Source organism: Quercus suber, unplaced genomic scaffold, assembly GCF_002906115.3.
Source record: "Quercus suber isolate HL8 unplaced genomic scaffold, Cork oak 2.0 scaffold_121, whole genome shotgun sequence".
Taxonomy (NCBI): Eukaryota; Viridiplantae; Streptophyta; class Magnoliopsida; order Fagales; family Fagaceae; genus Quercus; species Quercus suber.
In genome coordinates this window covers 1435124-1445253 of record NW_027069586.1, presented here as the reverse complement: position 1 = coordinate 1445253, position 10130 = coordinate 1435124, and the positions used below count along the sequence as shown (strand labels likewise).

The 10130-nt window shown below is 35.1% G+C and overlaps 1 protein-coding gene and 1 long non-coding RNA gene across 2 annotated transcripts; one reads left to right on the top strand and one right to left on the bottom strand.

The window, feature by feature from the left end:
• The first annotated feature begins 2380 nt into the window (after positions 1-2380).
• LOC112021688 (disease resistance RPP13-like protein 4) lies at positions 2381-6277 on the top strand. The gene is made up of 2 exons (XM_024054239.2): positions 2381-2559; positions 3676-6277. The coding sequence occupies exon 2, from the start codon at positions 3682-3684 to the stop codon at positions 5995-5997; it is 2316 nt and encodes a 771-aa protein (XP_023910007.1). The 5' UTR covers positions 2381-2559; positions 3676-3681; the 3' UTR covers positions 5998-6277.
• A 725-nt stretch (positions 6278-7002) lies between these two features.
• LOC112021665 (uncharacterized) lies at positions 7003-8786 on the bottom strand. Its single transcript, XR_010629928.1, has 2 exons — positions 8480-8786; positions 7003-8142 (listed from the first exon to the last, which is right to left on the bottom strand). It is a non-coding gene; the product is annotated as an uncharacterized LOC112021665 (long non-coding RNA).
• Positions 8787-10130: the final 1344 nt, after the last annotated feature.

Below are 10130 nucleotides of genomic sequence, written 5' to 3'. Positions count from 1 at the left end.
TAGGGGCTTTGAGGAATTTATTTATGGAGAAAGTTACAAATGAGACATACTTTCACTAAAAAGGATTAATGCAGGCTTAAAAGTATTTGGGTTTGGATTGTATTTACTATTTAGTGCTTTTGTGCATTAAACGCCCTATCCCATTTAGTGCACATGAACACTAAATGAAGTCTTAGTCAAAATATTTTATAAGCTTATTGAACCCTACATTAATAATTTACAATACCTATAGGCCTGAGCTAGGGTGACAATTTTTATCCATATCCATGAACTCATCCATTACCTACCTTATTTGGATAAGTCTTAACCCAACCCACTTGAGTATTTGGGTTAAACAGATAAAGACCCATTTAGTTATTTAATTAAATGGGTTTAAATGGATAAAACCACTAATACCTATTAAACCCATCTAAAATTTAAAATTAAATAAACCCAGCAATTCCCAAAAACCCTTCTAAAGTCTAAAACTTAAATAAACTATATGAACTCAGGCTCACTCTCACTTAGTTTTTCTCAATAACCAAACACTAACCTCTAAATTTCTAAACCCAAACACTTTCCCTCAAATTTTCTCAGTAACCAAACAAAAGAAATTCTAGAGAGAGAACGGGGATGAAATCGGAGTTCACCAGAGGTAGTGTTATAAAGCTAAAAGATCTTAATAGTCTCTTCTATCTTCTCTCTCCTCTCCCTTTCTCTTTGATCTTTGTCTCTCTCGCTACTCAGACACTCTGTCTCCTCTTTTTGACTCTCCCTCTCTCTTTGATCTTGGTCTCACTCTGCCAAATGCTGAGACGATGGCGCAACAAGGCATGGTTGCGTTTTGCGTGGGCACCAGTTGCAGGAATTCATGGGTTTTGGTGGTCTGGTTCAGTAGGTTTCACCGGTCTCATTTTCTTCTCTCTTTTTCTTTCACCGGCTTGCTTTCTTTCACTTTTTTCTTTCACCCCAAAAGGAAAACCTTGAGATTTTGGGTTTGGGTCTGAGCAAAAATCAAAAGAAATAAAGTTTGGGTATGAGGAAAACCTTGAGATTTTGGGTTTGGGTCTGAGCAAAAATCAAATGAGATGAAGATGGCCGAAACAATGGCTGCCAAGAAAGGATGGCCGGAGGGTGGGTCTGTGGAGGTGTGGTGAGTGTGGGGTTGTGGAGGATAGCCGGTCGGAGCATGGTGGTGGTTGGTTGTGGGTTTGAGGAGAAGTTCTGTTTGGTTTGTGACGAAGTTTGGGAAAATAAATGAAAATGAAGTGGTTTTTTTTTTTTTTTTTTTTAGAATGAAAAAAAAAAAAAAAAAAAGTCTAATAAAGCTAAAAGATCTTAATTCGATTTTCAAGGGTCCTGTTTGGGTTATGAGAAATTTTGTAGTTGCTAACTTGGAAAATCTAATAACAAGTTATTTATTTATTTAATTATTGTGTTAAATGGGCAGGTTACTAATTAAATGGATTGGGTGGGTAATGGGTAATTAATTTATATATAAATGGGTCATAAATGGATAAATGGGCAATTACATACCCAATCCATTTATGACCCAACCCGCCCATTTGCCACTCCTAGCCTAAGCAAATATTTGGCATTTGGCATACTAAACACCAAAAATCTCTCTCATAAGTTATTTTAAATTCTAAAACTTTTATGGTATGTTTGGAAGTTTGGAGGGAGAGGAGAGTAGAGGGGAATAGTTATTCTCCACCTTGTTTAGTTGTTTTTAAAATTAAGGGAGATGGGAATAATTAGCATTTTTATAGTTTATAATTTTGTTAATATGGTAAGAGTAAATTTGATAATTCATTTGGTTAAACATTTCTATACTTTACTCTCTCTCAAAATTTCTCTAATTTGGGGAATAAAAAATAAAATGTTAGAAGTAATTAGAACCCTTTCAATCCCTCCTCCTCCTTCCTTAAAAAAATATCAAAATAAGGTAATTTAACTTACTCTTCCTTCCTCTACTCTATTACCCTTCCATCCAAACAAGCTATTAGCATGGGTGAACAATACCATTTCAAATTTGGAACAATACTATTCACAAATTGTAAAATTTTATTGTTTTTTTATTTTACTCTCTCCTCTCCTAACTTACTATTCACAAAAAGTACAATTTTTATTATTTTGTATTGTGATGAATTTTAAGTAAATATTATTTTAATGTGTTATATATATATATATTATTTTAATGTATGAAATTAAAGAATAAATCATGTAATATAAAGTGTATCGTAAAATAATATACTAAAATAATAAAATAGGCTTTTTTTTACATGTAAAAAGAAATTATTTTGTAACAGCTGATGCCAGCTAACGCTCCTGTCAAATTATGGACCTGCAGTTAATATTTAACCAATTTGGATCCTTATTATGGTTTCTTTACTTTACCATCTCATTACATCCAGTCAATCACTAGTGAAAGTCTTTCTCAGTCTCTCTAGTCTCTACTCATCACAACTCAATCACTACACGCTGGTTTGGAACACAGCTCCTATTCACTAAAACTCCGCCATAGATATTCAGAGCTTGAGTTCGTCGTTCAAGATTTGAAGCATCCTCACTCGCTCATCGGTAATTTTTTTTTTTTTTTTTTCATTTGAAAACAATTTGTGTCTGAGGAATCTGGGTTTTATTTTTATTTGTCTCTTACATTGTCTCTCTTGTTTTCTTATTTATGTGTTCTATTTTTTATAGATCAACATCATAGCTTATTTGCATGGAAATATGTTCCTAATTTATTTTTTAATTCTCTCAATATAATCAATAACTTTTTTTCCCTTATGTTTAGCTTAGATATAAAATGGTATATTATTACAACAGCCATTACAAATCTGCAAATTTTATTTGCTGCTGTTGTTTTTATTTTATTTTATTATTCTTTCACAATGACAATGTTATATACTTTTTACGTTTTATTTTATTTTTATTTTTTGGGCAATAACCCTGCATCTTTTGAATTGATGGAAATGAAAGCTAAGGAAAAAAGAATAATCATTGATACTTTTAAGTTAATTTAAAAAATAAAAAACATAAAAAAATTTCAAGGTTATTAGCATACTTTTGAAATTTCTAAGTTAATTTATTTTTCATTTTACTGTAATCAAATGACTTATTTGAATATCACATATTTAGGTTAATCTTATTAACTTAGTGTCCATTTAGTAAAGATTATTTTTGCCAACTTATTTTACTATTTAACTTATTTTCGCTATTATTCATGGGTCTATTCATGGGTCTTACTGGTTTATCTTTATTTACAGTACTTTCAAGAAAAAGTTTTCAATTTCAGTAAAATAAGAAGATCTCAAACAGACCCTAATTTAATAAACAATATATATTGATTATTTTTATTTGTCTTTTACTTGTTTGAAATATATACTTCTATTATCACCTTAGAATTTGAAGTATCTTAAGGATGAGTGGATGAGAATAATTATACTAAGACACCGAAAAAAAAAAAAATTACACACATGTGTGTGGTTAATTAACACTTTGGTTTGATTAATTAATATTACTTTCGTTAATGGAAATTCTTGGAATTACTTTGTTCTCAACTAAAGCTTGGCCATGGTGCTACTATGATTGTGATTTGTGAATTGTGAAGTTAGTATCTTAAATGTGCCAGCATATTCAGGCATAGTTCTTTGCTCTTTTATCACATCCATTTTTCAATTTCACTTTGTACAGTTAGCTATGTCTTCACCTGTCGACCCCTCTCCACAAACCAATTCTAATGAAGTCTTGACCATTGAGAACGTCATCGCCACCTTATCCACCTTGCTTGCTCATCTCCCTAATTACAAGGACTCTGTCCCTCAATGCAGCACCAGTAACAACAACAACAACAACAACAACAGCAACAATAGTGGCAGTAGTGATCTCAACAACGGCAACACCACCATCACCGCCACCACCACTGACAACAATAGTGGCAGTAGTGATCTCAACAACACCAACACCACCACTACTGACAACAATAGTGGCAGTAGTTATCTCAACAACAACATCAACAACAGTCATTCACTTGACGATGAGTATCTCATTACACTCAGTCAATTTGATAAGTTACAGAAAGATCTCGATCAAATTAAAGATGCTTTCAGCAAACTCAAGAATTTTGAACTCGATGCTGATGGACCAGGTGGACCAAGTGGACCAATCAAGAAGCTTAAATGTTGCCTTGATGACATCTCCAAGGTAGTTGTAGAAGCTCCTAATGATTCCTTCCCCAACAAGGAAGTTCAAGATAAGCTTAGTGCAATCATGAAAGATGCCCTGAAGTTGAAGTTGAAGTTAAACTTTCCATTGTGGCAACCAAAAAGGTTTTCTACAAATTCTGATGTCCATCGATATTCATTGCCGAGTAATGGGTCTGATGGTGAAGTTGATGAATTGCGTGGCCTACACATGAGTCATAAGTTTCTAAGTACCTCAGTTTTCACTGAATTTCAGGAAGTTTTTAAGGACCTTGATACTAGGTTAAAGCTTTGCTTGTTGTCCTTTGTTGTGCTTCCTGCGAATGCGGTAGTAAAGAGGAGGCTTTTGATAAATTGGTGGGTCGGAGAGTGTCTACTGGATCCTCCAGCTACTGAAAAAAAGACAGCTGAAGATATTGCTGATGAGATTCTTACCGAACTTGAGGTAAAAGGCTTTATTGAGCCAGTCAAGAAAAGGCACAAACAGGATGCAGACAGATTTAAGATGCAGCATCTGGTGCACTGTGTGGTTATTATGCTTGCCCAGGAGGCTCAGCTCCTTCATTATGATTCTAACGGGAATCCAAACGTAAAATCTTTGCGGTGCAACAGGGCATGTTTAGTAGACGGAACTTCAAAGCAAGTATTAGCTCCTAATTTAGATCTAGAAGAAATACAAACTATATTCAATGTTAATGAGCCTTTTCCTGATCTCAGATTTGAGTGGTCTGCAAAGATGAAAAGAGACAACATTGTGGATTGGTTTTCAAAGATGAAAAATATCAATGTTCTTTATTTGGGAAGGTGGAAAAGCTCAGATCAGCATAGCATTGAAGGGCAAAGCTTGGATCAGCATCACAATGTAAAGAAAAGCTCACTAAAGAATCACATTGAAGTAGAAAGCACTGAGTTCTTACAAGGGTTGCAGAATATGAAATGTTTAAGACTTTTAAGCCTACAAGGAATTTCCAGAATAAATGAGCTTCCCAATTCCATAGGCAAGCTAACAAATTTGAAAATTTTAGATCTCAAAGCCTGTCACAATCTGGAGGCAATTCCAGATGGGATAGCCCTACTCAAGAAGCTCTCACACTTGGATATTTCAGAATGTTACTTGCTAGATGGCATGCCCAAGGGGCTAGCCTCTCTCTCAGAACTCCAAGTCCTCAAGGGGTTTGTAATTGGTAATGTGGAAAGTGACAGAGATGATAATCATCAGGGCCTGCCACAGCAATTTCTTGGGGGAATGTGTTTCCCTCAAAAGAGAGACTCATGTACTCTTGAAGATTTGATAGGATTCAAGAAGCTGAGCAAGTTGAGCATCAATACAAGCAGCATGGATTTCCCTACAAGAAAAGAGCTACAGGATCTAAGTAAGTTGGAGGTGCTACAGAAGCTAACAATAGCATGGCGAAACAGTGGAGCAAAACCCACAATAGCACCAAGAAAGCTCAACCGCCTGCTAGCAATGAGGAGAAATATTGATCCACTGGAGCTTCCTACAAAACTGGAGAAACTTGAACTTCAGTGTTTTCCTCACACAACAAAACCTGATTGGCTGATACCCGGAAAACTGCAGAGCCTAAAGAAACTGTACATTAGAGGAGGAAAACTCAATAATTTAATGCAAATTCAAGAGAGAAGAGATATGTGGACAGTTGAGATTTTACGTTTGAAGTACCTGGAAACATTTATTATGGACTGGAATGAACTGCAGCCATCATTTCCAAAGTTGATTTTCTTGGAGAATGTCGGATGCCCTAAATTCACTTCCTGTCCATGTGATAAGTTTGGAGTGTGGATGAAGCATTGAGCAATGTCAGCAATACATTATCAATTTGTCTGGTTGTTTCTCTTTAGAAGATTGACAAAAATGTTCTATGTTTCTGGTTAATTCTCATTCAGTTTGTTCCTACACAATCATGTCTGTATTTTCATGGATTTTATTGAACCATTAATTTCTTGCATAGCCTTACATTATAGTGTAATCCATCTAGAATGAGCTATATAGTTTGGTTGCATTATGTAAAATGATATTTTATTACAACATCCCCATTCCCAACCTACGAATTTTATTTGTCGCTATTGATCCATCGATATTCATTGCCGAGTAATGGGTCTGATGGTGAAGTTGATGAATTGCGTGGCCTACAAGAGTCATAAGTTTCTAAGTACCTCAATTTTCACTGGATTACTGGAAGTTTTTAAGGACCTTGATACTAGGTTAAAGCTTTGCTTGTTGTCATTTGCTGTACTTCCAGCAAATGCGATAGTAAAGAGGAGGCTTTTGATAAATTGGTGGGTTGGAGAGTGTTTAGTGGATCCTCTAGCTACTGGAGAAAAGACAGCTAAAGATATTTCTGATGAGATTCTTACAGAACTTGAGGTGAAGGGCTTTATTGAGCCAGTTAAAGAAAGGCACAAACTGATTGCAGACAGGTTTAAGATGCAGCATCTGGTGCACTGTATGGTTATTATGCTCGCCCGGGATGCTCAGCTCCTTCATTATGATTCTAATGGGAATCCAACTGTAAAATCTTTGCGGTGTAACAGGGCATGTTTAGTGAAGGCTGAAAACGGAACTTCAAAGCAAGTATTAGCCCCTAAATTAGATCTAGAAAAACTACATACTATATTCAATGTTAATGAAGTTTTATGATAAACATATTATTTTTTTTAAAGAAGTTTTATATTTATTAAATGAGATATATATATATATATATGTCGAGGGCTATGTAGCTGAATTGGCACCTTCCCATACACAAAGTCTGGAGTTTAAGGGAGAAAAAGTTCAAATTGCAGAAGTCAAGAAAAAAAATGTTTAAGTTGCGGGGTTAGCAACATATTGTAATTATTTCAATCGTTTCTCCTGATCTAAATCAGGACTACTTTTCAATACCTTCTCCAAAGTTCCATCCTTATCTTTCACTAAATATGCCCTGTTACACCGGGACGAATTTACAGTTGGAATCCCATTAAATTGACAATCAAAGAACCCAGCCTCCTGGGCAAGCATAAAAACCACGCAGTGCACCAAAGGCTGCATCTTAAACCTGTTTCTGTTTGCAACCGGTTTGTGCCTTCCCTTAACATGTTCGATAAAGCCCTTCAGCTCAAGTTCTTAAAGAATCTCATCAGCAACAGCTTCAGCTCTCTTTTCTCCAGTACTTGGAGGATCCACTAAACCCTCTCCGACCCAACAATTTATCAGTAGCCTCCTCTTTACTACCACATCCTCCGGAAGAACGGCAAAGGACAACAAGCAAAGGTTCAACCTCATATCAAGGTTCTCAAAAACTTCCTTAAATTCAGTGAAAACTGAGCTACATACAAACTTATGATTCATCTGTAAGCTCGGAAATTCATTAACCACACTATTGGACCCATTCGTTGGCCTCGATCTTCGATGAACAGAATCTTTAGTAGACATTTTGGGTCGCAATGATGGAAAGTTCAACTTCAACTTCAAGGCATCTTTTTTTATTGCACTAAGCTTGGCTTGAACTTACTTGTTTGGGAAGGCATCATTAGAAGCTTCTGAAACTATCTTGGAGATGTCATCGAGGCAGCATTCAAGATTCTTGATTGGTTCACCAGCATCGTGCTCAAAATTCTTCAGTTTGCGGAAAGCTTCTTTAATTTGATTGAGATCTCTCTGTAACTCATCAAATTGCCTGTGTGTAACAAGACATTCTTCGTTAAATGAATGACCATTGTTGAGATAACTACTGCCACTATTGTTGTCAGCGGTGGCGGTGGTGATGGTGGTGTTGTCGTTGTTGAGATCATTGCTGCCACTATTGTTGTAAGCGGTGTTGTTACTGCCGCTGGATTGAGGGACAGAGTCCTTGAATTGAGAGAGGCGAGTAAGCAAGGTGGAAAGGGTGGCAATGATGTTCTCAAAGGTCAAGATTTCATCGGTTTGTGTTGAGATATCCACAGATGAAGACATAGCTAACTGAACACAAAGTGAAATGAAAAGACGAAGATAGCAGAGAGAGAATTATGCCTCAATATACTTCCCAATAATAATAATACAAACACATATATAGATTTTCAAAATCATAGTATCACAGATCAGATATACATGAACCTCGACTGAAAGCAAAACCCATGCACTTAGGAGCATAATTCCATGTAAATACACTAATAAACTATGATGTTGGTCTATAAAAGCAAAACACATAAATAAGAAAACAAAAGAGACAATGTAAGAGACAAATAAATAAAAATAAAACCCAGATTTTCTCAGACACAGATTGTTTTCAAATAAAAGAAAGAGAAAAAAAAATTACCGAGGAGGAGTGAGGGTGCTACAAATTTTGAATGATTTTTCACGAACTGGTGCTCTGAATATCTACGGCGGAGTGGAAGTGAATACGAGCTGTGTTTGCAACCGGCGTGTAGTGTTTTATGTAGATGGACCGGAGAAGGCACTAGTTGCAGGGATCAGACCTAGATGAGTAGAGAGCGAGAGAGAGAGAGAGTGATTAGGTGATTAGGAGAGAGAGAGATTAGGTGAGAGCCAGAGGAGAAAGACTTTTAACTGGTGAAGGAAGAATGGTGGACGTAAGATGCGAAAGAAAGAGAGGATAATAAGGTCCATAGGTTAGTTGTCGCATTTTTGGGAACTAGTAATAGCTTGCAAAAAGATTAAAACCTATCAAAGTTTAAAAAATATCTGTTATTGGATTGAATTTGTTTTTTTTTTTTTTTTTTAATTTTTAGTCAAAATGCAAGATTTATTTTCTAAGTTTCGTCACTTTTCATTTCAGTTTTTTAAGTTTATATTAGTTTATTTCAGTACTCTAAATTTCAAAGTCCCTCAAGTTAAGTCTTCCGTTAAAACTTCAAAAAAGACGGTATTTTGGTATGATTTTAATATTTACTTTTTATTTTATTATTTATTTCTTAATTCAAAAAACGTAAATAAATAATAATAAAAATGTGGTCCCTAACCGATTTTGAAGGAAAAAAGAAATCCCCACCCACAAAAACAAATCCCTAACCCAATAGTTTGAGAGAAAGAGAAAGAGAAAGAAATTGAGAGATTGAGAGACCTCTTAGAGCATCTCCAACAGTTTCAGCAAATTTTTGTACTGTTTGGAGAATGAACAGTGACATTTAGCTTTTACCTACCCAATTTTTCAAATACACTTCCAACAGATTCTCTATCCCATTCTTTATCTCATTTAAATATTATTTCTTCATTCATCCTTTATTCTTTTTTTATCATCATTTATTCTTTTTTTAACAACTATATTTTTAAATGAGAAGTGTTACATCCACAACATTTTACGCAATACTTTCACAACAAAATTTATGTGGAAAGTTGTTACTAGTTCTAATTTGAACTCACCACTGAAATTATTTTTTTTCTCGCTAATATTAACTAATAATAATCTGTTATTTAAAATTTATTGTGAAATATTGTGAAAAAATTGTGGTAGAATTTCTCAATTAGGATTTTTTATTTTTTATATTATTTTTTATTCTTTCATTTCATTCTCCTCCACACACATGTCCTCTATCCCCCTTCTTTTATTTCTTTTTCTCCTCAAGAACATTCCAGCAACATCTACTCTTCACATCAGAGAAGAGAGAGAGAGAGAGAGAGAGAGGAGGAGGAGGAGGAGGAGAGATCGGCTTGGGCCTCCACCGCCGCTCTAGCATCTCAGCCGCCGCTCTAGCATCTCCACCACCGCTCGTCGTCCTCCCCACCGATCGACTTAGGTCAGATCGGCTTGTTCTTTTTTCTTTTCTTTTCTTTTTTTTTTTTTCCATATTTGCTTGTTCTGATTCAACTTTATTTTAAAATTGGATTTTGTTTTGTGTTTTGTGTTTTGTGTTTGGATTAATTCTTTTGCTTATGAACAGGTCTCTCTCTTTTTTCTTTTTTCTTTTTTCTTTTTTTTTTTTTTTTTTTTTTTTTTTTTTTTTTTCATT

What these genes read in the sequence shown, in the direction of transcription:
- LOC112021688 (XM_024054239.2), top strand. Translation starts at nt 3,682, where the DNA reads ATGTCTTCACCTGTCGACCCCTCTCCACAAACCAATTCTAATGAAGTC.